The sequence below is a fragment of the Odocoileus virginianus genome, chromosome 15, assembly GCF_023699985.2.
Source record: "Odocoileus virginianus isolate 20LAN1187 ecotype Illinois chromosome 15, Ovbor_1.2, whole genome shotgun sequence".
Lineage (NCBI taxonomy): Eukaryota > Metazoa > Chordata > Mammalia > Artiodactyla > Cervidae > Odocoileus > Odocoileus virginianus.
Window position 1 is genome coordinate 18289775 of NC_069688.1, and position 27786 is coordinate 18317560.

A 27786-nucleotide genomic window follows, 5' to 3' on the forward strand; every position below is an offset into this window, starting at 1 on the left:
AGTACATCTCCTTTAAATAAATCTGGAGGACAAGATTTTAAGTACATTTGATGGCATAGACTTGATTTTGAAAAACAATATTTGTTGAATGCTGTTTTAAGTAAATACTATGTAAAGAAGTATCATTGATTTAACTTCAGTCATACATTTTATGTCATTCATAGAACTAAAATCACATGTTGGAGGAACTTAAAAATACAATACTATATAGTATGCACTCAGAGACAACGGTCGACATAAAATGTTAGTAGACGTGTAAAATAGGGAGCTTGTGGGAAGCTGCTCTATAGCATAGGGAGCTCAACTCAGGACTTGGTGATGACCTGGTGGGCTGGGACGGGAGGTGGGGCAGGGAGGTCCTATATGAATACATATGGTGGATTCACAATGTTGTACAGCAGAAACCAACATTGTCATGCAATTATCCTCCAATTAAAATATATATTGGTGGAATTTTCTGAAAACTCTTAAAAACTGGTAACAAGCATTATTCCACATAGTGTTCAATGTGGGTTTTTGATTGATAAAATGCATTTAGGGATCTGCTCTTCCATCTCCATCTTCAAACCATCCTGACTTTGGCTGAAAGCATCTTTACTTCTAGAGACTTTCCTTGGTTGACTCCTCATCAGAGCAGAAAATACTTTGAAACAATTAGAGCAATGTGCTTCCCTGGTAGCTCAGCTGGTAGAGAATCCACCTGCAATGCAGGAGACCCCAGTTTGATTCCTGGGTTGGGAAGATCCCCTGGAGAAGGGATAGGCTCCCCACTCTAGTTTTCTTGGGCTTCCCTGGTGGCTTAGAAGGTAAAGAATCCCCCTGCAATGCAAGAGATCTAGATTCAATCCCTGGTTTGGGAAGATCCCCTGGAGGAGGACATGGCAACCCACTCCAGTATTCTTGCCTGGAGAATACCATGGACAGAGGAGCCTGGCAGTCTATAGCCCATGGGGTTGCAAAGAGTCGGACACGACTGAACAGAACAAGAAAGATATGCTTCTTATACATGACCCTGAGGAATCACACAAATATTCTCAAATTGTTGGCTTTTTTTTTTTCCATATTTTAAATGACATGTCTCCACCAGTGAGTCCATTCTCATCCACGGGCCATTTCACTTCTCAAAGTTTGTGCCTCCTTATATCTCCTCTTAATTCATGTTTATCAGTAAGACAAAGGTAAACTAACACTAAAACAAGGAAAAACAAAGCAATTAACAGAACATTTTCTAAGTGAAAACAGTCTGTGTTTAGTCTGATGTCAGATTATAGCATACAGAGAGCATCATTTAAGTTCCTCTAGAAAACCAGTGAAAAATGTTTTAACTAGTAGAAGTTCTGTTGAACAAAGATTTCATGTATTATAAGGTCATTTGTCTAAATCTGATAATCGTTTTTCATTTGATCTTTAAAGTTTGTTTACATGACTTGTTACAGAGGAAACTCAGCAGATTTATTTTAAATTTTTATGACATTTCACTCAACAGTGGTGGTGGCGGTATAGTCACTAAGTCGTGTCTGACTCTTGGGACCCCATGGCCTGCAGCCCGCCTACCAGGCTTCTCTGACCATGGGATTCTCCAGGCAAGAATACTGGAGTGGGCTGCCTTTTCCTTCTCCAATTCACTCAATAAATAGTCTTAAATGTTTATTTTATTTGTAGTCCTCACTGAAACTTGATAATATACAGTATCCTTTAATGTCTGAATATTCCACCCCCTCTGTTCTCTTATGTGTTAAAACAAATAAAACATAATATGAAGTGAAAGTGAATAATGAAAGAAGTTACAAAAAGTTATGCTGTACATTCTTGGTAGATTGTGTGGGATCAGAGGCTTTTCATTTCTCATCAAGAGAATATGATTAAGTTGAAATATTTCTGAAATGTTTGCGTATGAAATTTGGGACATTTTTGACAGAATTTTAAAAAAAGCATTCCTAATTGCTGCTTGATATGCAATGATTATAGTGTGTCAACAAAATAGTTTACTCTTAGTTTACTCACTAAGAAGAGAGTCCCATAAACCTGGAGTTCTTGTACTACATCGTCTTTGCTGATCTCACTTTTCTTTGTTTATTTTTGCAGATTAAAAAAATCAACAGAAACTTTCCCGTAAACCAGCAGGTAAGATGGAGAAACACTTGCAAAGCCAAATTGTGTATTTCTTTCATTTTATCTGTTACAAATGATAATTTTGATTGCCTTTAGTTTTATGTGGAAATAATTGGCACCAATTATTAATTAATTAATTAGTAGTATTTGCTATTTCAGGAAAATATGAATTTATTAGATTTCTTTCATATTATGTAATATATCTGTTTTTTCTAATCATATTGAAAACAGTTAAAGAAAAACTTTTTATCTAAGTGAATTAAGTCAAAACTATTTTAACAAAATATATTTATTTGAATGCCATGTTGAAGAACTTGGACAGCTGTTTACATGTAGTTGTAATAAGAGACCTATGTAGAATTAATTTAAAAGTTAAAGGAAATTTCACAATTGGCTGACAGTATTGAAAATGAGTCTAAATTAATGCATGGAATGAGACTAATGTCTGAATAATCAAGCTAAGAATTTACTTGACTTATTAGAGTAATAATTGAAGATAGGATAAAATTATTGGTAATAAGAATAACTGACTCCCCTTGTAATTTTATTGCACCAAACTTAACTTCTATTGCTTTCACAACCATAATATAAGCATTAGCTATTAACAGAATAAGGAAAGGAAGTGAAGGCTCAATGCCTGGATCACTGAGCTGCCCCGTCCAGTGTGTGGACAGGGGCGGGGCTCTGTGGCAGGACGCAGACCCTGACTCCCCATGGCGATCCCAGCCCACAGCCACTGACCACAGTCTAAACATCGACGACATCGATTCCTAAATGGCATACGCACCACTAGTTAGCTTCCATGGTAAAATTTTAAAATAACCTTCAGTTTGTTAAAACCAAGTTCCTTTTCGTCTAAGCCTGGGGTCCCACATCAGTAGCATCTGCATAAGGGCAGCCATCTCAGGTGTGTTTAGAAAGTTAAACGAGAACAAAGGTAAATTTCTCAATATATGCTGTTGTTTGCATCCGTGTGTCAGATACGTGCGTTCCCTGCAACAGAGAACTTATCTTCTGGGGTAGGTTCTCGTATTGTTGTAATGTTCAGGGTGCCCCTTGCCCGGGCCACCCACAGAGCCCATGTGGCTGAGTGAGGTGGTAGGCAGCTTTGCAGGGCCTGCTGTGCCTACAGCCCTGACCTGTCTTGCTTGGGGTGAGGCTGGGGGAACCAGTTCCCCTCCCTCAGGCCCCCTGCCTCTGAGCCACGCGACACTCTTGGCAGAGTTGGAGGGGTGTCTGTGCCTCCCACAACCACAGCGAGTAGGAGCACATGGGGCTTGTTCACGGGCAGAGACCAGGCTCAGCCCAGAGCATCTGGCTCACTTGCTCTGAGGTAATGCCTGGGACACTGGGGCATCGCTCCATCCCCAGCAGGTGACTCTGAGGCTGGAATGCACAGGTCACATCTGGGAAAACAGTTTACAGCTTCACGGGGCTGAACAGGAGGGAAAAGCCAGTCATTAAGGATAGATCATTCAACTGGAAGCCTCAGCTCTGAGGGAAGTTTGCAATGCCCAGGAAGAGATGGGGTTGTTTTATAGTCAGAAGTGTAAAAATGTAGACCTGCTCTTTTGGGGAATTCTTGCCAAAAATACAAATGAAGAGTGTTTCTTTAAAAGTGACTCTAATATTTACGTTATCACCTCTTCTGCCCCTTCAACCCTCAGCAGGTGACGTATCAATGATTAGTCTAGTTTCATCACTAGGAATGTTTCCTAACCCTGACTAGCCCACAGCTATGCTTTATTTACCATGATGACAACCATGTGGGACACTCCCTTACACATTCCCTTCAGGGACCTGTCTCGTTCCTCACCACCTCTGCTTTTATCTAGGTTTTGAATAATGCTGAGCAAAGTCAGTAAAAATCTGGAAAACCTTGAATATAGAAGAAATCAAAAGCTTTAATATTCTAACTCACATATAATAAATACAGATAAGCCTTAGCATCCATGGTTGTTTATCTGCTAGCCTTTCAATATTATGATTATAATGAAATCTCTTTTTTGAAATCTCTTTCAAATCTCTTAGGATCTCACAATTTGAAATCACAATGAATTCTAGACACTTTAACAACTAAAAGCTACAGCTAATAGATTTTTCCCTCACTACTTCCCACCTTGTAAATGAAGTCTTTTGGGATATAGGATTACTTTATAGTTCGACCTTCATATATATGCTTAATAGGAAGAACTCACCCACATAGTGTAATAGCAGTGCATTAGGAGATCAGGGTACATCTTCTGCCTAAAATCTGATCCACTTCAAGGAACAAAAGTTGAAAATTATATGTAATCTCATTTCTCATTGAGATTTAGCACTCAAACTCTTACCTTGGACTAGTTGCTTTCATCTCAAATTTCTTCAAACTTAACTTTCAGGTAGCATTCTCTGATGCTCAGATTTGATATAAGTATATATGTTTATATATATGCTTTTTATTAAATAACTCAGACATAATGTTACAGTATTCAAGTCCCCTCATAGCCATGATACTCTGGGTCTTAAACAAAACCAAAAATACCTCAGCTGGAATACATTAGAACAGAAGTCTTCTGCCTCCTGTGGGGTTTGGTTTTGACTTTGTGCAGCCACTGTGGTACTGGTACCCCAACCAGAGAAATTAAAAACAAAATGCAAAGGGGTTGGAACTGGAGAAAGTCACTGCACCCAGCAGAGGCCAGCACTGTGGACTGAGTCTCCAGAGACACCCCCATGCTCCAGAGCACAGCGGACTCTCAGGAAGATCATCTCAGAGAAGAATATTTTTATCAGAAATATAAGCCATTTGAGCAAATAAACCATCATAAGGAAAAACACACTGTGAAGATTAAGGAACAGTCCACGACTATTTTAAATTATCTATTTTTTTTTTAAATAAGGTGGTACAAAATGTAAGACAAGAACAGGAAGTGGTATCAAAAATTGTGGATTTGCAAAACAACTTGACAGAAGTTCAAAAATGAATAAAGCATGAATATGTTTAAGTATATAATCAACTAGCCAACTGAATAATAGAACAGATAAAGATAATGATAAAACATGTAATTGGAGGTAGTATATCTGAGAGTACCATCAGAATGCAGCCTATACAGAAAGGGCCGAAAATATGAAAAACGATGTAAGAGTTGAAGTTTAGAATGAGAGGTTCCAAAAAGAAAAATTCTGCAGAAAGACTGGAGACGATGAACTTGTGAAGAGATCTGATGGCTAAGAGTTTCTATAAGACTTGAGATTAGAGAACCATGCTAACCCTGGAGCATGATGAAGAAGACCAGATCCACAACTGGAACGTCCCACCAGTGGGGTGAGCTGGCTCTCCTGGTGCTAGTCTGGAAGCTTCTCCAAGAAAGCATATGAGGTACCAGTGGGAAGTAAAGAAGAGGGACTATGTAAACCTCTACTTTTAATAAAGGGTGTAATAAAGGGTGAAACTGACATATGTTATGTACAAGAAGATGCCTGATAAGCCTGTTGAGTGCCTACATCTGGGAGCAAGAGTAACAGCCCAGCCTCCTTCCCACGGGGAGGGTTTCCTCCCCAGCCTCCTGCATAAGCTCCTGCCTCCCCCCACCCCAGCCTGGATTCCTTCCGCTGTGACCTCTCTCACTTTCTTCCCCTCTTCAGTTCCTGCACCAGGACATTCCATTTCTGTTTTGAAGACAGATGTGTATTAGGTCTGTCCTTGTTCTTCCTACATTCTATTTTGCTTTTTGTGGACCGGAATCATCTCTGTCCACTTGGATATCTGGAGAAACGTGTGTGCTCGCCATTTTCAGGATGCAGTTCTCATATTGTGCATGAGGTTGAGCAACTTGAAATGACACTGGTATATCCTTTTGCTGGCCTTTCTCTACCCTTTTGAACATGTTCCTATTTTCTTCTTATTGTTTTCTTATTTATTTGTAAGCACTGTGTACTCAATACATGAAGGGTATTTAACCATTGCAAGCTTTGTTAGTGGCTTATAGGATTTGTGTTGTACTTAGAGTTTATCCATTCAAGATTAATTAAAAGGAGAAAAGGAATCCATTACTGATTTCTAATAACTTTATGTTATTATTTTTACATTTGAGCAATTGACTTCTTTCATTGTGTTTTCACACTACATGTTACTCTCCTCTAGCCCCTCCCAGGCCAGTTCAGTTCAGTTCAGTCACTCAGTCATGTCTGACTCTTTGCGACCCCACAGACTGCAGCATGCCAGGCCTCCCTGTCCATCACCAACTCCTGGAGTTTACTCAAACTCATGTCCATTGAGTCGGTGATGCCATCCAACCATCTCATCCTCTGTCATCCCCTTCTCCTCCACCCTCAATCTTTGCCAGCATCAGGCTGTTTTCCAATGAGTTGGATCTTCGCATCAGGTGGCCAAATTATTGGAGTTTCAGCTTCAGCATCAGTCCTTCCAATGAACATTCAGGACTGATTTCCTTTAGGATGGACTGGTCTCCCAGGTCAGGGAGGGGTTATAAAGGGACGGGAAGGGGCTTTGGGAGGTGATAAGTTCATTATGTTGACTGTAGTAATGGTTTTGTGGATTCACATGTATGTCAAAACTTATCAATTTTACCCTTCAAATATGTGTACTTTCTTCATGTCATTATACCTCAATAAAGCTAAAGCCATTTTTATTATTAAAATGTCTGGGAGCCAGATAAGTTAGAAATAATATTATACCAAGGCCATTGGGGTTTGACTCCACCTTAATTATTGTCTAGACTTGAAATTACAGTAGAGTCAGTACAGTCTCTCCCAGTTCACTTTTGTTCAGAACAACTTTCTCATTTCCTCTTTGTGTCTGGAGCATAGCCATTAGTACAATTCAAATCAGGTTCATTTGTGAAGTAAAGAGAGTAAGATTCAGCTGCAAATGATAACTTTTCCTGAAAAGCATGTGATTATGGGGGTCCTGCTGCCAGATTACACAGAGATACACAGTGTATGAGATAATGGTGATAACAGTGCTAATGGGGGTCCTGCTGCCAGATTACACAGGTTTGCACAGTGCTTGAGATAATGGTGATAACAGTGATAATGGGGGTCCTGCTGCCAGATTACACAGGAATACTCAGTGCTGGAGATAATGGTGATAACAGTGATAACAGTGGTAATGGGGGTCCTGCTGCTAGACTACACAGGGGTACACAGTGCATATGATAATGGTGATAACAGTGATAATGGGGGTCCTGCTGATAGATTACACTGGGATATTCAGTTGGGTATGAAACTGTGTAATGCTAGTTCACTCAGTTACAGGTCATGTAGACAATCAGACCTACATGCAGCGCTTTGTGCACATAACCCTCTGAGTCATGACTTGTTGCATTTCTAATGTTTAATCTTTATTAACCAAAACTCCTCCATCCTGAAATACATCACATTACTCCCATAAAATGGCACTTTGCAATTAATATTTTCTATAATTCCTAAGAAGAAGTGTTATTGAAAATTAATTCATCATGAAAATATTAATACTGAACTACCTTTACATCAGGCACTGTGCAAAGTAGAGTTATTAAATTACAATAGTCTGAATACATAAAAACTATACTCCCCAGGTGGTAATAATGGTAAAGAACCCACCTGCCAATGCAGGAGAAGTAAGAGACACAGGTTCGATCCCTGGATTGGAAAGATCTCCTAGAGGATGCATGGCAACCCACTCCAGTATTCTTGCCTGGAGAATCCCCATGGACAGAGGAGCCTGGCGGGCTACATTTCATAGGGTCTTAAAGAGTGAGTCACAACTAAAGCAACTTAGCACAGCACACACACAGCACATACTCATTTACAATAAATTATTACCTCAATAAGTTTATCTTATAAATTGTTATTCATTTTTGACTAGCTATAAAAATTTAGAAACATTATTTTAGACAAATACATAGAATTCTGGAAACAACAGAGGGAAAAGTGGTTAGTAGTCTCTAGTTGTGTTGAGAGTGCTGAGAAATTAAAAGACACATTAAAAATTGAGTTTTGAAGTGACAGTTTTGAAGAGAGAGGAGTTAGGGCCTCCAAACACTTATTTCTCCATAAAAGTAACAAAGAACTGGCAAAATGGTCTGAATCAAATTGTTCAGAGCTATGGAAATTCACCAAAAGTATGTTGAACCCAGTGAGCATTTATTCAAGAAAAACAGAATCTTGGTAGGAATAGTGATCGTTGTGGTATTTGAACTGATCCAGCGCCAACCCCTGCTTCCTAGCAATCAGGCAGCCCCAAATTAAGGCCTTACATTCCCTCGCCATCTGCTCCAATCTCTTGGTTGTCTAGTCTTGGTCCCATCACTTAAAACCAGCTAGCTCAAAATTTGTAATCTAATAAGATGATGCATATTTTTTCATTCATTTGTGTCTGCTGTATCAAAGATATTTGCATGTGTGTCTGCATCCTTTTTAAACAAAATATTCTATTAATGGGACTGACAACTGGTCTTTGTTTTATCTTGGATTTCAAAGCCGAGGGTTTTTTCAACTGAAAGGCAAATTTCTTTTCATTCTTCATATATTCTTCATGTACTCAATTTTTATAAATGTTGACAGCAAATCATAGAGTTACATGATCTGGTGATAATGAATGTTGTTGTTTAGTTCATTTTATAATATTTGGCAATAAAATATGCTGGAATTTAAAACTTTGTAAAAAGTAGTATTCCCATATAAATTAACTCTTGTAAGAGCTTTTAGCTTATAAATCATCATGAAAAGATAGTGGCAGAGGTTTCATAAGTGAACCTTCCGGCTCTGAAGTTCAGAGTCACTCATTGTTAATTTGATGTTCTTGTTGCTGTTCAGTCTCTAAGTGGTGTCCAACTCTTTATGACCCCATGGATTGTGGCATGCCAGGCCTCCCTACCCCTCACTACTCAAGAGGGGCATTACACGTTAAATGGGCAAATTAGCAAAAGGTAAGTAAAGGCAAGTCCTATTGGTGAAAAAGTTTATGCTTTTAAACACATGTGGATGAGACAGTGGCTATATTTCGCTTCCTTTATCACTTATTTAAGTGTGATTTAATTGACCAAATGGTATAATTCTTTTCCTCTGATACGTGAGAGAAGATATAAGTGATTAAGCACTACAGAAGAGCACAGCAAGAATGTTCACATAAGAGAACCATTCATCCCATTTGGGGTTTAATGGATTGACTCTAAACTCCACAGTGCGTGCACTGCAGAACCTGCCTGAAGTCCCTTACTGCAGTTTTGATGATGTCGGCAATGAGCCAGCTCTCCTGTCTGCTATTCAAAGCCTTAAAATATAACCCAGATGATGTGGTTGATCTGTCAAATGATCTGTCATTAAGAAATACTTTAAAGGACTTCCTTGGTGGCAGAGTGGATAAGAATCTGCCTGCCAGTGCAGAAGACATGGATTTCATCCCTGGTTTGGGAAGGTTCCACATGCTGTGGAGCAAATATGCCCATGGACCACAACTACAGCACCCGCACTCTAGAGCCCAAGCTCCTCAAGAAGAGAAGCCCCTGCAATGAGAAGCCCGCGTACCACAACTAGAGAGTAGCCCTTGTTCGCCGCAACTAGAGAAACGCCCACATAGAGACAAAGATCTAGCACAACCAAATAAATAAATACATTTTTAAAAAATACTTTAAAAACAAATTCACTTCAAAAAGAAACACTGCACTGTTTAGGAACACTGCAGTTTTCTTCACCAGTCATTAATTTTCACAGGATAAGCTATGCCCTTAACTGAGGAACAAAACAGCTCAAAACATGAAACTGTCCTTTAAATTATGTTTATATGTATAGTTACATGCTAGCTGCAAAAGATAGGTGTAGGCTTGGGAAATGGAGGAATATGTTATAAAATGATAAATATCATGTCCTATATTTTATTAGCTTTTATTAGCTTAAGAAAAAATGTATTCGGTGTGCTCTACCTATCATGAAATAATAAGTAAAAGAGCAAAATATAAATAACTCAGGGCCTAACATTATAAAAACAGTAAACTATATACAAACCCAAAGCTAAAAATATGAAGACGGCTGTCATATTCAAGAAGTCATGGTTTTATGGCAAACAGAGGTAATGCTGTATGTTCACTCGCAAGCCCCCAAGGAGGTGGGTGGCAGCTCCCTGCTGAGCCGAGGCCCCAGGTGGGAGGAGGCCGAGCCCCCCTGAGTCACAGAGGCCTGCAGGACTGAGAGTCGTCAGTGAGAAAGGGGATAAAACATAAACACAAAGCATGAGGTCAGGTTTGAACAGTCAAGTATGAGAAACAAGGTCCTAATGTGAGTGAATCAGGTAGGCAGTCATCTGAGAGGAGAGGAGAAAATCAGGCAGCCTGTGGCACGTGTGCTGGACTTTGCACCTATAGGGATCAAAGTAGGATGATTTCCAGGGTAACAGGAGCCGTGTGTGGCTGGACAACTAGCAGGAAAGGCATCGTTTCATACTAATGAGGGTGAGGAAGATGTGACCTTCAAATGACAAGTAACCATTGTGTCAGGCATCAGTGGGACCCAGTAACACCGGGAGGAGACACACCTTCAACATAAGGGCTGCAGCCCATGTCATGTTTCCTCTGAAGAGCCTCAGAAATGGACCCTCCATTTCCAAGGAAAGAGGTCAGGAGCTGTGCAATGGGAGGTGTTTCTCTTTGGACCTGTTGCATCTCTGCACGTTGTCTTGTGAGCACGCATTTTGTTTCAGACTGTTTTTTCAAGGGTGTTTACATAGAAAGCAGACTTAGCAAATTGGGACAGTGTTTCTCTTCAGAACCAAGGGGAGAATATTTTACTCTCCCTTTGGAAGTCTTGGAAGGTAGAGACAATATCTCCAGGCAGAGCCCAGGGAAGGCATGCCTTTGTTCATTCTCTAAGTTGTGTCTGACTCTTTGTGACCCCATGAACTGCAGCATGCCAGCCTTCCCTATCCTTCACTATCTCCTGGAGGTTGCTCAAACTCATCCTCCCCCTGCCTTTTATCTTTCCCAGAAACAGGGTCTTTTCCAATGAATCAGCTCTTCACATCAGGTGGCCAAATGATTGGAGCTTCAGCGTCAATCCTTCCAATGAATATTCAGGGTTGATTTCATTTAGGATTGATTGCTTTGCTCTCCTTGAAGTCCAGTTCAGTTCAGTTCAATTCAGTCACTCAGTCGTGTCCAACTCTTTGCGACCCCATGGACTACAGCACGCCAGGCTTTCCTGTCCATTACCAACTCCCAGAGCTTGCTGAAACTCATGTTCATAGAGTTGGTGATGCCATCTGACCATCTCATCCTCTGCCGTCCCCTTCTCCTCCTGCCTTCAATCTTTCCCAGCATCAGGGTCTTTTCCAATGAGTCAGTTTTTTGCATCAGGTGGCCAAAGTATTGGAGTTTCAGCTTCAGCATCAGTCCTTCCAATGAGGATTCAGGACTGATTTCCTTTAGGATTGACTGGTTTGATCTCCTTGCAGCCCAAGGGACTCTCAAAAGTCTTCTCTAGCATCACAGTTCGAAAGCATCATTCTTCGTCTCTAGGCTTATCATCCAACTCTCACATCCATACATGACTACTTTTATAAAAGGGTCCTCAGGGACCCTCTCATGCGACACAGCCTGCTGTATGCAAATACCTCAGTCACAAAATGCTGATACTCATGGTGTTGGCTGTGCTGTGAATATGAAGTCCTCTGTCTCTGACCCAAGAATACAACATCTTCCACTGGCATCTGTAAACCTGTGAGACGGTAACTCGGTTCAGTTCAGTTGCTCAGTCGTGTCTGACTCTTTGTGACCCCATCAACTGCAGCACACCAGGGCTCCCTGTCCATCACCAACTCCTGGAGCTTGCTCAAACTCATGTCCATCTGCAAAATCTTAGCAAAATCTTAGACCTTTTGTGGTTCATCACATTTTGTAACAAGGATGAGCTGCTGATAGAAATGTTGTTTTTTGGTAGTAGTGAAAGTGAAAGTGAAGTTGCTCAGTCGTGTCTGACTTTTTGCGACCCCATGGACTATAGCCCACCAGGCTCCTCAGTCCATGGAATTTTCCAGGCAGAAGTACTGGAGTGGGTTGCCATTTCCTTCTCCATTTTGGTAGTAGAAGGATGGTTAATTAGATTCAAGAGAAGTCCATGCACAGCTGCAGTGAACATGTTAATTGCTTGTTAATAAGGAGTGATTTGAGGGGTGGTGCTAAGCAGGGGATGGAAAGTAGATTAAATAGCAGCCTTGTGAACTGAGCATCTTCATGTGTTTTCAGCTTACCTTCAGGTGGGGAGCCTTGCTCAGCCCCCTGGCTGTGTCCCCCTGTAATGTTTGTCCTGGGACAGCAGACAGCTCTGATCTTTTTCAGACAATAGTTACAGAAATGCTCCTGCACTGAGCATTACAGAGGGAGAAATTATAGCCCCTAGAGGGAGAAAACTTCCCAGGTGACTCAGTGGTAAAGATCCTGCCTGCCAATGCAGGAGGCGTGGGTTTCATCCCTGGGTTGGAAAGATCCCCTGAAAGATGGCATGGCAACCCACTCCAGTATTCTTGCCTGGAGAATCCCGTGGACAGAGGAGCCTGGTGGGCTACAGTCCATGGAGTTGCGAAAGAGTCAGGCATGACTTAGCAACTAAACAACAGTGGAGAGAAACCAGATCAATAGTTAAAACTATATGTGGTTCACTTGAGGTTCTCTTGAGAGATGAGAGAGTGGAGTACACAATGTTTCATAAGGAAGAATGACACAAAGGAAAACCACTGCACCTTGCTTCCTAGCATGGAGTGCATGGCCAGGCTCCATAGCTCTCCACTACAGCCCTTGGCTCCTGACCTCTGAACAAAGGTCAGTCTCTCCTTCATCATGAAAGGTAGTAGTGTCTGTCCCTGAGCAGTTTCATGGACTTTCCCTGCCAGTAGCCTTTAGGGATTCTCAAAGCCTCCTTTGATTCTGTATTTGCTCTGTCCCAGTTGCTGCTCAAACAGCTTTCTTACCAGTTTCTAGGACTCTCATAGTTTTCAAATGCATTCCTTCACTCTGTGGGACAAAAGCTAAGTTCACAGATCTTTCTGAGCTGGTCTCTCTCTCTCTCAACCTCCTGCTGAGAGGCCTGGGGACAACAAACACCTTCAGATTTCTAGAGACCCTCCGGTTTAGCTCAGGCGATCTCTGAGTCAAGTTCTTAATCCCTTCAGAAGACCCTCTGTGAGAAGTCTTGATCCTTCTAAGATTTGGGGAAAAGCTTCTATAGTCACACACCTAGGATTGCCTCTACGCTAGGATTTCAAGAGCCACCCAACTTTCAGTATATTTTGGCATCTGGAGAAGCTGCGAATGTTCAGTCATCAAGCCCAACACAAGCTTATAAAGCAATTCACCTCCAATAAAAAAAAATAAAAGAAAGAAAACTTATGGACACACACACACAAAAGAATCGCCAAATTCTGTTTGTTTGAATCTAATAGTTTGTCACCAAGTTCCTCCCTTCCTCTCACATTTTATGATTGAATAAATAAGAAACCAGGCAGCACCTTCAGCATAGGGTTGTAACCAGGTAGACATGATTACTGACCGTTTCTGCTTTCCACATTCCTGCAGGAAACAGTGACATCAAGCTTCCTGCCATGACCAGCAAGAGTCTCTGTCTTCTAGTTTCCAATAACATGCTCCTGACTCTCTTTTGATCTCTCCCTGGCAGGCAACTGCCCCCTGTTCAGGTGTCTGCCAACGGTGAGATTAAGTCTTCTGTGATCTAGACTCACTCTCCTCTCCACCGCCCCATACTCTTCCAGTCTCCTCCAACTGCATCTCAAATCCAAGCTGCTCCCACCTCTTGGCTGCTTATTAAAGCAGAACTCTATTCCAGTAAAAAATCCTGTTCATTTTCCACCGTACAACATGTGACTGTGCATGCGGCCGCATCACACAGCACACACTTATTATCTCCCAGTTTGTGCTGGTCAAGAGTCCAAGCTCCGATCCTCCTCCCAGGGTCTCACAAGACTGCAATCATGGTTCTGACCTTTGTTATCATCTCACGGGAGGCTTGGAGTTCTCTTCAAGGGTCCTGTTCAGACTGTGGGGCTGAGACCCTTGGCTTCTAGGGGCTGCCCGTCATTCCTCTCATCTAGAGGATGAGATGGTTGGATGGCATCACCAACTCAGTGGAAATGAACTTGAGAACAGGGTTCTCTCCTGTGCATTGGTGTCCTCACGGCCAAGGGCATCATCCTGCTCTTTCCAGGGCTCCTTTAATGGCTTACCTGATTCAGTTCTGATTAGAGGCTTTAGTTACATATGCAGTAACTCTTTTCCACCATCGTATAACCTTTTATAATTAAGGGGGTGGCATCTACACTATTCTTAGGTTCCCTCACATCCTTAGGAGAAGAGAATGATACAGAACTGTGGGCCATCAGTTATCATGGTAACATTAGCTTTTTAAAAATTTTCCATTTTCTTTAGTTCTTCAGAAATTTTAAATGATTCTAAGGAATTCTCTTAAGACTTGTGCTTGATAACATAGCTCAGGACCCACTGGTAATCTGAAGGCTCAGTTAGTATGAGCTGCAGGAAGTGACCTCATTTCCCACATTCTGCAAGGTGTCTGGCAGGATTAGGCTGCCGACAAGGATTTATAATAACTTAGAAAGTAAGGACTAGTGTAAACTCATCATCTGTTTGTATAAGTAAGACCCTGAGTTTTGAGGAGATAGCTATTCATGGTTCCTGAGATGGTTGTTTTTGTTCAATTGCTGTCATGTCCTACTCTTTGCAACCCCATGGATTGCAGCACACCAGGTTTCCTTGTTCTTTACCATCTCCCAGAGTTTGCTCAAATTCATGTCCATTGAGTAGGTGATGCCTACTGACCATCTCATCCTCTGTCTCCTGCTTCTCCTCCTGCCTTCAATCTTTTCTAGCCTCAGAGTCTTTTCCAATGAATTGGTTCTTTGCATCAGGTGGCCAGAGGATTGGAGCTTCACCTTCAACATCAGTCCTTCCAATGAATTTTCAGGGCTGATTTCTGCTAGGACTGACTGGTTTGATCTCCTTGCAGCCCAAGGGACTCTCAAGAGTCTTCTCCAACAGCACAGTTAGAAAGCATCCATTCTTCAGCACTCAGCATTATTTATGGTCCAACTCTTACATCCATACATGACTACTGGAAAAACCATAGTCCTGAGATAGACCATCATATAATTAGTTCATATTTCTGCCATAACAGAGAATACCGACAGTGTAATGTCTTAAAAATGGTATAAGATTAACTTCTCACTAACAGTCCAGGAAAGGCGTTCTGAACAGGCAGGCAAACCCTTTCCTCATGGTCATCCAGGGCCGAGTCCTGCAGCTCCACCATCTGCCAGGGTCTGGGTATCAAAATGTATCCAGCAGGTAGAATAGGAGCCTAACCTGTGAGTGGTCCCATTGCCCCTACATGGTTGCACTTACCTGCTAAGAAACATGCTGATACCTCACTGTACTTCAAGATCATAACTAAAATTACCTCTAAATCTTAGCATTTTATGCTTAGTTGTTTTGCACTCAGGTGTTTTGTGATGAATAAGTTTCTTACGATACAATCAGGGCTTCCCAGGTGATGCTAGTGGTAAAGAACCCACCTGCCGGAGACACAGGAGACTTGAGACTTGGGTTCAGCTCCTGGGTTGGAAAGATCCCCTGGAGGAGAGCATGGCAAACCCACTTCATTGTTCTTGCCTGGAGAATCCCATGAACAGAGGAGCCTGGCAGGCTATAGCCATGGAGTCCCAAAGAATTGGACATGATATAGCATGTGACTTAGCATGCATGCACACATGATACTGTCATATTCGTTACAGTTACAAAGCCTTTAATTTAGAGTTAGTTTATAGATTATTGCGTTTAGTTTTCTCATTTTACACAGAGAAAAACCTCAAAAGGTTAATTCTGTTCAGTGCATTCTCTTTATGTTTATCTCTAGAAGCTAAACCTTTTTAGGCTTTGATGACCTGGCATAAATAATCCATCTTTCCTTTTCAGGAGCTTAACTTGCAGTATTGGTTAAATGACTTTTCCAAGGTTAGGAAGCAGCTGAATTGTGAGAACAGACTTACGATACAGATTGCATAAATCTTTTCTCACAACATTTAGTTCAGTCTTTAGTCAATGATAGGCTTCTATTTTATCTTTGCTCCAAACAAGACCCCAAATTGGATGCCTTACCTTTTTGACAAAGGGAAGATTGATCACAAACATCTCAGGATTTTTTTTTTTCATTTATTTTTATTAGTTGGAGGCTAATTACTTTACAACATTGCAGTGGTTTTTGTCATACATTGAAATGAATTAGCCATGGATTTACATGTATTCCCTATCCCGGTCCCCCCTCCCACCTCCCTCTCCACCCGATCCCTCTGGGTCGTCCCAGTGCACCAGGCCCGAGCACTTGTCTCATGCATCCAACCTGGGCTGGTGATCTGTTTCACCCTAGCTAATATACATGTTTCGATGCTGTTCTCTTGAAACATCCCACCCTCGCCTTCTCGCACAGAGTCCACAAGTCTGTTCTATACATCTGAGTCTCTTTTTCTGTTTTGCATATAGGGTTATCATTACCATCTTTCTAAATTCCATATATATGTGTTCGTATACTGTAATGGTCTTTATCTTTCTGGCTTACTTCACTCTGTATAATGGGCTCCAGTTTCATCCATCTCATTAGAACTGATTCAAATGAATTCTTTTTAATGGCTGAGTAACATTCCATGGTGTATATGTACCACAGCTTCCTCATCCATTCGCCTGCTGATGGGCATCTAGGTTGCTTCCATGTCCTGGCTATTATAAACAGTGCTTCGATGAACATTGGGGTGCACGTGTCTCTTTCAGATCTGGTTTCCTCAGTGTGTATGCCCAGAAGTGGGATTGCTGGGTCATATGGCTGTTCACAATTTGTATGGAAATACATCTCAGGATTGATTTGGATTATTTTCTAATGTATTTAAATACGTCATAATAACGGATGTACTTAGTTTCTCAAAGAATTTATTCAAATGAACTATCTATGTATTAACTTATTGTCTAGTTTCTGTATTTTAAGATGCAGGAATAAATTTAAAATATCATACTGTAATTCTCTTTGAAATATTTCCTTTAACCCACATTATTTTATCAAGGGGACTACCCTAGCAGTCCAGTGGTTAAGACTCCACACTTCTGATGCAGGGGGAATGGATTCAAGCCTGGCTGGGGAACCAAGATCCCACATGCTGCACAGCAAAGGATTTCCAGCTGAGCTATTTCAAATCCTAAAAGACAATGCTGTGAAAGTGCTACACTCAATATGCCAGCAAAGTTGGAAAACTCAGCAGTGGTCACAGGACTGGAAAAGGTCAGTTTTCATTTCAATTCCAAAGAAAGGCAATGCCAAAGAATGTTCGAACTACTACACAATTGCACTCATCTCACATGCTAGCAAAGTAATGCTCAAGATTCTCCAAGTCAGGCTTCAGTAGTACATGAACCAAGAACCTCCAGATATTCAAGCTGGATTTAGAAAACGCAGAGGAACCAGAAATCAAATTGGCAACACCTGTTAGATCATCACAAAAGCAATAGAGTTCCAAAAAAAATCTACTTCTGCTTTGTTGACTACGCTAAATCTTTTGACTTTGTGGATCACAGCAAACTGTGGAAAATTCTTAGAGATGGAAATACAAGAATGCCTTACTGCCTCCTGAGAAATCTGTATGCAGGTCAAACAGTTAGAACCAGACGTGGAACAACGGACTGGTTCAAAATTGGGAAAGGAGAAGGTCAAGGTTGCATATTGTCACCCTGCTTATATAACTTATCTGCAGAGTACATCATGCAAAATGCCAGGCTGGATGAAGCACAAGCTGGAATGAAAATTTGGAAGAGATATCAATAACCTCAGATATGCAGATGATAACACCCGTATGGCAGAAATCAAAAACAAACTATAGAGCCTCTTGATGAAGGTGAAAGAGGAAAGTGAATATGCTGGCTTAAAACTCAACATTCAAAAAATGAAGATCATGGCATCAGGTCCCATGACTTCATGGCAATTCGATGGGGAAACAATGAAAACAGTGAGAGACTTTATTTTCTTTGGCTCCAAAATCACTGCAAATGGTGACTGTCACCATGAAATTAAAAGATGTTTGCTTCTTGAAAGAAAAACTATGACAAACTTAAGACAGCATATTAAAAAGAAGAGACTTTACTTCGCCAACAGAGGTTCATGTAGTCAAAGATATGGTTTTTCCAGTAGTCATGTATGGATGTGAGAGTTGGACCATAAAGAAGAAGCAAAACTGTTTTCTTGACATGTTGAACTCTTCCTTTTTTCCCTTTTTTCTCTCCTTTTTTATTTTATATTGGAGTACAGTTGATTAGCAATGTTGTAAGAGTTTCAGATGAACAGTGAAGGGATTCAGTCATACATATATGTGTATCCATTCTCCCTCAAACTCCCCTCCCATCCAGGCTGCCACATAACACTGAGTAGAGTTCCCTGTGCTGCCCAGTAGGTCCTTGTTGGTTATCCACTTTAAACACAGCAGAATGTACATGACCACCCCAAACTCCCTAATTATCCCGTCCCCCAGTAACTAGAAGTTCATTCTGTAGGTCTGTGAGTCAGTTTCTGTTTTATAAGTTCATTTGTACCATTTCTTCTGAGGTTCTGCATAAAAAGGATGTCATATGGTATTTCTTTCCCTTGAGAATCTTCTTGAGATTGTATGATCTCCCGACTTTCACTCCAGAAGAGGAAGTAACTGCAGTTTACCTCAGTAGACTTTCTTCCAACAGAAGGAAACCCTCTCAAGTTTTCCACTTTAGATAGTTTTACATCATTGAGAATTTGATAACTAAGTTGGAGTTTAGTCTGGAGCATGCTATACAGTGGGCTTCCTCAGTGACTCAGTCAGTAAAGAATCTGCCTGCAATACAGGAGACCCAGGTTCTATCCATGGGTTGGGAAAATCCCCTGGAGAAAGAAATGGCAACCCACTCCAGTATTCTTGCCTGGAAAATCCCATGGACAGGGGAGCCTGGCGAGCTACACTGCATGGGATTGTGTAAAAAGAGTCGGACACAACTGAGCAACTAAACCACCACCATGCTATACAGTAGTAGTTTTCCTGTACCAACCAAATGACATGGTGAATTTGTGTGTAGATCACCTCTGTCCAGATCTAGATTCATGGTCAATTTGATTAGCTGAAGTTAGAGAAAAAAGATTACAGTCCTCAAAAGGCTAAAGAATGCTCGTTGCTATTGATTCTTTCTATTGATTCAGTTTTTGGAGTTTTTATAACATCATTTAAATTGTGTAAGAACGTAACTCATGCTCCTGCTTAATCGCTCAGTTTTGTCTGACTCATTTCAACCCCATGGACTGTAGCCCACCAGACTCCTCTGTCTATGGGTTTCTCTAGGCAAGAATATTGGAGTGGGTTGCCATTTCCTTTTCCAGGGGATCTTCCCAATATAGGGATTGAAAACTGTGTCTCCTGCATCTTCTGCATTGTCAGGTGAATTCTTTACCACTGTGCAACCTGGGAAGCCCAAGAACTTAACTACAGCCTGGTATTAAGGAAAATGTATTATTTATGCAAAAGTAGAAACTAAAAATGTACTAAATGGAAATACTCTATCAGGTATAGTCCCTTAAATCTATTTCTCACTTCCATGTATAGTCATAAGGGATTTGATTTAGGTCACACCTGAATGGTTTAGTGGTTTCCCCCACTTTCTTTAATTTAAGTCTGAATTGGGCAATAAGGAGTTCATGATCTGAGCCACAGTCAGCTCCCAGTCTTGTTTTTGCTGACTGTATAGAGCTTCTCCATCTTTGGCTGCAAAGAATATAATCAGTCTGACTTCAGTATTGACCATCTGGTGATGTCCATGTGTAGAGTCTTCTCTTGTGTTGTTAGAAGAGGGTGTTTGCTATGACCAGTGTGTTCTCTTGGCAGAACTCTGTTAGCCTTTGCCCTGCTTCATTCTGTACTCCAAGGTGAAATTTGCCTGTTACTCCAGGTGTTTCTTGACTTCCTACTTTTGCATTCCAGTCCCTTATAATGAAAAGGACATCTTTTCTGGGTGTTAGTTCTAGAAGGTCTTGTTGGTCTTCATAGAACTGTTCAACTTCAGATTCTTCTGAAGAAGACCAGTGTTACTGGTCTGGGCATAGACTTTGATTACCATGATATTGAATGGTTTGCCTTGGAAATGAACAGAGATCATTCTGTCATTTTTGAGATTGCATCCAAGTACTGCATTTCAGGCTCTTTTGTTGACTATGATAGCTACTCCATTTCTTCTAAGGGATTCCTGCCCACAGTAGTAGATATAATGATCATCTGAATTAAATTCACCCATTCCAGTCCATCTTAGTTGGCTGATTCCTAGAATGTCGATGTTCACTCTTGCCATCTCCTGTTTGACCACTTCCAATTTGCCTTGATTCCTGGACCTAACATTACAGGTTCCTATACAATATTGCTCTTTATAGCATCAAAACTTGCTTCTATCACCAGTCCCATCCACAACTGGGTGTTGTTTTTGCTTTGGCTCCATCCCTTCATTCTTTCTGGGGTTATTTCTCCACTGACCTCCAGTAGCATGTTGGGCACCCACTGATCTGAGAAGTTCAAATTTCAATGTCCTATCTTTTTGCCTTTTCATACTGTTCATGGGCTTCTCAAGGCAAGAATACTGAAGAGGTTTGCCATTCCCTTCTCCAGTGGACCACATTCTGTCAGACCTCTCCACCATGACTCATCCATCTTGGGTGGCCCCACACTTATATGTAGAGTACATCATGAGAAACACTGGGCTGGAGGAAGCACAAGCTGGAATCAAGATTGCTGGGAGAAATATCAATAACCTCAGATATGCAGATGACACTACCCTTATGACAGAAAGTGAAGAAGAACTAAAGAGACTCTGGATGAAAGTTAAAGAGGAGAGTGAAAAAGTTGGCTTAAAGCTCAACATTCAGAAAACTAAGTTCCATCACTTCATGGCAAATAGATGAGGAAACAGTGGAAACAGTGGCTGACTTTATTTTTCTGGGCTCCAAAATCACTGCAGATGGTGACTGCAGCCATGAAATTAAAAGATGCTTATTCCTTGGAAGGAAAGGTATGACCAACCTAGATAGCATATTAAAAAGTATAGACATTACTTTGCCAACAAAGGTCCGTCTGGTCAAGGCTATGGTTTTTCCAGTGGTCAGGTATGGATGTGACAGTTGGACTATAAAGAAAGCTGAGCACCAAAGAATTGATGCTTTTGAACTGTGGTGCTGGAGAAGACTCTTGAGAGTCCCTTGAACTGCAAGGAGATCCAACCAGTCCATCCTAAAGGAGATCAGTCCTGGGTGTTCATTGGAGGGACTGATGTTGAAGCTGAAACTCCAGTACTTTGGCCACTTGATGCGGAGAGCTGACTCATTTGAAAAGACCCTGATGCTGGGAAAGATTGAAGGCAGGAGGAGAAGGGGACGACAGAGGATGAAATGGTTGGATGGCATCACTAACACAGTGGACATGGGTTTGGGCGGACTCCAAGAGTTGGTGATGGACAGGGAGGCCTGGCGTGCTGTGGTTCATGGGGTCACAAAGAGTTGGACACAACTGAGTGACTGAACTGAACTGAACTGAAATGGAAATACAAGTTTAAAGTTTTTTAGAAGAGAAACTAATTGCTCTTTTATGAAATAACTGTTAGTGACAGAATGGTTTTCAGAAAATAAACTATTTCTATATTTCAGTGGCTTATTTATTTCCACAATGGCCCTATACTCATTGGCTTTTAGCAGAATAGGAAATTAAGCCAAGCCTCACTCCGAGCTCTCTAAATTTTTAGTAATTTGATTCCCTTCATAAACTTCTCTTATATGTGGAAACTTATTGTCTTTTTTCTTTGAAATTATGTAGTAGAAAAAATTGTAATGTCAGCATAGCAGTGAAATTAAAATAGATTGTAAGAAATGTGATTTGATTTTATTGCTTCCATATTAATTTCAAATGCACCATAGATTTGGCTACTAAAACGTTTCATTGACCACAGCAGAATCCCCTACAATCATGCTTATGATGTTTTATTTGCAGAGTTATACATATTTATCGACAGCAAAAATTCCACTACACCTCTGCTGTTGTGATACATAATTAAATAAATACTTATATTCAAATAAAGGACCAATTAAACTCCCTGGCCTAAATATTTATAACCTGAAACATATAGCTACTAACAAATCTTATCTTTTAGGTTGCAATGAAGCCTTAAGAGTTTTGACCTTTTCTACCAGCCATTCTGATGAGAGTTTGGTTTCTGCATGGGTGTCTGTAGCAATGCTGTTTACTGGCTGACAGGCACTATGGGTCTCACCTTTCATGACCAGCCCTCACATGGTGATGACATTTCAGAAACAACACCAAGACATGATCTATGAAAGAAATCATTGCTAAAGTGAACTTTATTCAAAGTAAAACCTTTGCTCTGCAAAAGGCAATATCAATAGGATGAGAATACAAGCCACAGACTGGGAGAAAATATTTGCAGAATATATATCTGATAAAGGACTGTTACCCAAAATATGCAAAGAACATTTGAAATTCAAGAATAAGAAAACAACTCGATTTAAAAGGAAGCCAATGACACTAATAGATACTTCACCAAAGAAGAAATACAGATGGCAAGTAAACATAGGAAAAGAAGGCCCAAATCATGTCATCAAGAAAATTATAACTACAATGATTAGATATTGATACCATTACACTCCTTTTACAACGGCCAACATCCAGAGCACTCACAGCACCAAGCGCTGCTGAGGGTGTGGAGCGGTGGGAGCTCTCATCCATGCTGGTGGGAATGCAGGTGTGCACACAGCCACTGTGGAAGGCAGTTTGGTTGTGTCTTATAAAATTAAGTATACTTTAACCGTCCATCTTGGCAATCACCCCTTCATGGTATTTACCTTAGTTGAAAGCCTGTATCCACACAGAAAGCGATGCGTTTGCTGTGTACAGCACTTCTATTTTATCCTAATGGCCCAAACTCAGAAGCAGCCCAGTAGTCTTCCATGGGTGAAAGGATGAATACCCTTTGGTACATCCAGACAGTGGGATGCTGTTTGTTGATAAAATGAAGTGAGCCGTCCAGCCACGAAAGACCCACATGTAACTAAACATGTGATGGTAAATGAAGGAAGTCAGTCTGAACGAGCTATGTGCTGTTGGAGTCTAACTGTATGCCATTTTGGAAAGGGCAAAATACTGGCAAGACTGAAAAAGGCATTGGTTTCTAGGGGTTGAGTAGGGAGGGATGAATAGGCTTAGCACAGTAGGTTCTTAGGGCAGTGAAATTATTCTGTATGATACTAGAGTAGTGGATACATGTCCCTACACATTTGTTAAAACCTATAGAATGTACAACACCAAGAGTGACCCTAAAGTAAATGGAGGACTTTAGGCAATAAAGTGTATCTATATAGAATCAGCAATTGTAACAAATGTGCTGTCTGTGGGGGGATGTTGATAGTGGGGATTACACAGGTGTGAGGTAGCAGGGTGCAACATCTTTGGGAAATCTCCATACCTTCCACTCAATGATGCTGTGAATCTAAAACAGCTCTGCAAAATAAAGTTCATTTAAAACTGGAAAAAAGTAATATAAAATAAAATGATCAAAAATTAAAGAATAATATGTTGTTATGCAGCACAGGCTTCACATAATGGACATGTTTTCACATGTAGTTTAAAACAGGCAATCAAAATTTATGCAATCAAAACCACAATGGCTGATATAAAAAGGTAAGAGATAAGTATTGATGTGGATGTGAGAAAGGAGCCCTTGTGCACTGTTGGTGAGAACGTAAACTGATGCAGCCACCGCTACAAGAAACAGTATGGAGGAGCCTCAAAAAATTAAAAATAGAGCCACCACATGATCCAGCAATGCCATCATGCTCAGTCACTCAGCCGGTCCGATTCTTTGCTACCCCATGGACTGTAGCCCACAAGGATCCTCTGTTCACAGGATTCTCCAAACAAGAGTACTGGCGTGGGTTGCGATTTCCTTCTGGGAATGCATTATCTGGGTATATTCTCAAAGGAAACAAAAACAGGATCTTGAAGAGACATCTGCCCTCCCATGTAACTGTAGTGTTACTTATAATAGCCAAGATATGGAAACAAGCTGTTGACAGGTTAATGAATAATAGAGAGTTTATATACTATATACATGTATATATATATATATATATATATATATATATATATACACACACACACACACACATACACACATACATGTGAAATATTATTTAGCCATGAAAATGAAGGAAATCCTGGGATTTGTGTCAACATGGATGAAGCTTAAAGTCACTATGCTAAAAGAGAAAGATAAATAATGCACTGTATCACTTATATATGGAATAAAAAAATAAATCAAACTCAGAAAAACAGAGGGTAGAACTATGGCTGCCGGCAGCTGGGGCTGGAGGAAACAGGGAGAGACCAATGTAAGGATATGGACTTACACATATGGGAGGAACAATGTTTGAGGACCCTATATGCATATGGTGACTGGTTGATAACACTGAGTATTTAAAATTTTCTAAGAGATGAGAACTTAAATGTCCTCACCAAAATTATGTGAATTTATATTGTAATATAAATTATACCCATACCCAAGAAAAAGAAACACAAAAGACAAAATGGTTGTCTGAGGAGACCTTACATATAGCTGAGAAAAGAAGAGAAGCTAAAGGCAAAGGAGAAAAGGAAAGATATACCCATCTGAGTGCAGAGTTCCAAAGAATAGCAAGGAGAGATAAAGAAGCCTTCCTCAGGGACCAATGCAAAGAAATAGAGGAAAACAATAGAAAGGGAAAAACTAGAGATCTCTTCAAGAAAGTTAGAGATACCAAGGGAACATTTCATGCAAAGATGGGCACAATAAAGGACAAAAATGGTATGGACCTAACAGAAGCAGAAGATATTAGGAAAACTTGACAAGAATACACAGAAGAACTATACAAAAATATCTTAATGACCCAGATAACCACAATGGTGTGATCACTCACCTAGAGCCAGACATCCTGGAGTCTGAAGTGAAGTGGGCCTTATGAAGCATCACTACAAACAAGCCTAGTGGGGGTAATAGAATTCCAGTAGAGCTATTTCAAATTCTAAAAGATAATGCTTTTAAAGTGCTGCATTCAGTATGCCAGCAAATTTGGAAGACTCAGCAGTAGCCACAGGAGTGGAAAAGGTCAGTTTTCATTCTAATCCCAAAGAAAGGCAATGTCAAAGAATGTTCAAACTACCACACAACTGCACTCATCTCATACACTAGCAAAGCAATGCTGAAAATTCTCCAATGGAGTCTTCAACAGAATGTGAACTGAGAACTTCCAGATGTTCAAGCTGGATTTACAAAAGGCAGAGGAACCAGAGCAAATTGCCAACAACAGATGGATCATAGAAAAAGCAAGAAATTCCAGAAAAACATCTACTTTGACTTTATTGACTATGACAAAGGCTTTGACGGTGTGGATCACAACAAACTATGGGAAATTCTGAAAGAGATGGGAATACCAGAACACCTTAACTACCTCTTGAGAATTCTGTATGCAGGTCGAGAAGCAACAGTTAAAACCCAACATGGAACAATGGACTGGTTCAAAATTGGGAAAGGAGAATGTCAAGGCAGTATATTGTCACCCTGCTTGTCTAACTTATATGCAGAGTACATCATGAGAAATGCCACTCTGGATGAAGCACAAGCTGGAATCAAAATTGTAGGGAGAAATATCAATAACCTCAGATATGCAGATGACACCACCCTATGGCAGAAAGTGAAGAAACTAAGCTTCATGATGAAGATGAAAGAGGAGAGTGAATAAGCTGGCTTAAAACTCAACATTCAAAAAACGAAGATCATGGCATCTGGTTCCATCACTTCATGGCAAATAGGATGGGGAAACAACGGAAACAGTGAGAGACTTTATTTTCTTGGGCTCCAAAATCACTGCAGATGGTGACTGCCACCGTGAAATTAAAAGACACTTGCTCCTTGGAAGAAAAGCTATGACAGTCCTAGACAGCATATTAAAAAGCAAAGACTTTGCTTTACCAACAAAGGTCCATCTGGTCAAAGCTATGGGTTTCGTAGTCATGCTTGGATATGAGAGTTGGACTATAAAGAAAGCTGCACACCAAAGAATTGATGCTTTTAAACTGTGATGTTGGAGAAGACTCTTGAGAGTCTCTTGGACTGCAAGGAGATCACACCAGTCAGTCCTAAGGGAAATCAGTCCTGAATATACATTGAAAGGACTGATGCTGAAGCTAAAACTCCAATACTTTGGCCACCTGATGCGAAGAACTGACTCCTTGGAAAAGACCTTGATGTTAGGAAAGACTGAAGGCAGGAGGAGAAGGGGATGACAGAGGATGAGATGGTTAGATGGCATCACCGACTCAATGGGTGTGAGTTTTAGCAAACTCCGGGAGTAGGTAATGGACAGGGAAGCCTGGCATGCTGCAGTCCACAGGGTCGCAAAGAGTTGGATGTGACTGAGTCATTGAACTAAATGGAATATTATAATATATATTTATATATAAATAAATATGTGAGATGATAGATGTGTTGATCAACTAGATGGAAAGAATCATTTCACAGTAGATGTGCATAGCAAATCACTGTAATATTTTACATTTTTCTCTGTCAAATTATACCTCAATAAAGCTGAAAAATAGGCAAGTCTTCAAAATATTTATCTGAAAATTGTATGATATATGGTTGGCAGTTCATTTGTCATTTTGTTTATATAAAAAAATGATTTCCCTGTAATTCTACTTATTTTTAAAGTATTCTATTTGAAATATCCTTATACTTGTATTGCTCATCTATTTCTTTTTTAAATAAGGTTAAGTGACACAGTTTTTCTTTAGAGTTATTATTTGGTGTGACAAGTGTTGGATGAATTTACTGAAAATGCATTATGTCTCCTCAACCATGTAATTATTCCCACGAATCAGGTTAATGATGAGAAGCAGAAACTGTTTTTTGACCTTTCTGCCAAACTGAGAACAGCCCTTTCCCTTGGCACAGAAAGTAATAAGGTCAATCTTTGGCCTGGAGAACAAATATGAAGAAATAGCCCTTCCAGATCCGATAATCCCATTTTTATTAGTTACGTCTTCAGCTCATTCCTCATAGCTACAATCAGTTCAAATTTTAAGAAATTGTATTTAATGATAATTCTTGAAAAATATCAGTACATCATTCTTAATATTTCAGCTTCTAGTAAATTATAGAGATGGAAAGAGACAGTCAACTCCAAATCGCATGGTCTTAGGAAGCTCAGTTATTTCCATCTCTTGATTGTGTATACCACTTTATTCTCTTCTTTTCTCTTGTCAGTGTAGAGAAGTCATAAACATGGGGAAACTGTAAGTTTTATCAAATTGAATTAAATACTCTGACTTAATTGAGCAATAATATAATGATTCAGTTCAGTTCAGTTCAGTCACTCAGTTGTGTCCGACTCTTTGCAACCCCATGATTTGCAGCACACCAGGCCTCCCTGTCCATCACCAACTCCCGGAGTTTACTCAAACTCATGCCCATCAAGTCGGTGATGCCATCCAGCCATCTCATCCTCTGTCGTCCCCTTCCCCTCCTGCCCACAATC

General features: G+C 40.5%; 1 protein-coding gene across 6 annotated transcripts in view; it reads left to right on the top strand.

Moving 5' to 3' along the window:
* The window catches only part of SNTG1 (syntrophin gamma 1), a 391921-nt gene that overhangs the window by 324674 nt on the left and 39461 nt on the right, over positions 1-27786 (top strand). For all 6 annotated transcript variants that reach the window (XM_070477087.1, XM_070477085.1, XM_070477089.1 and 3 more), the window contains one exon: positions 2086-2124. In XM_070477087.1, coding sequence (XP_070333188.1) covers positions 2086-2124 — 39 coding nt within the window. The remainder of the gene's footprint in view (positions 1-2085; positions 2125-27786) is intronic.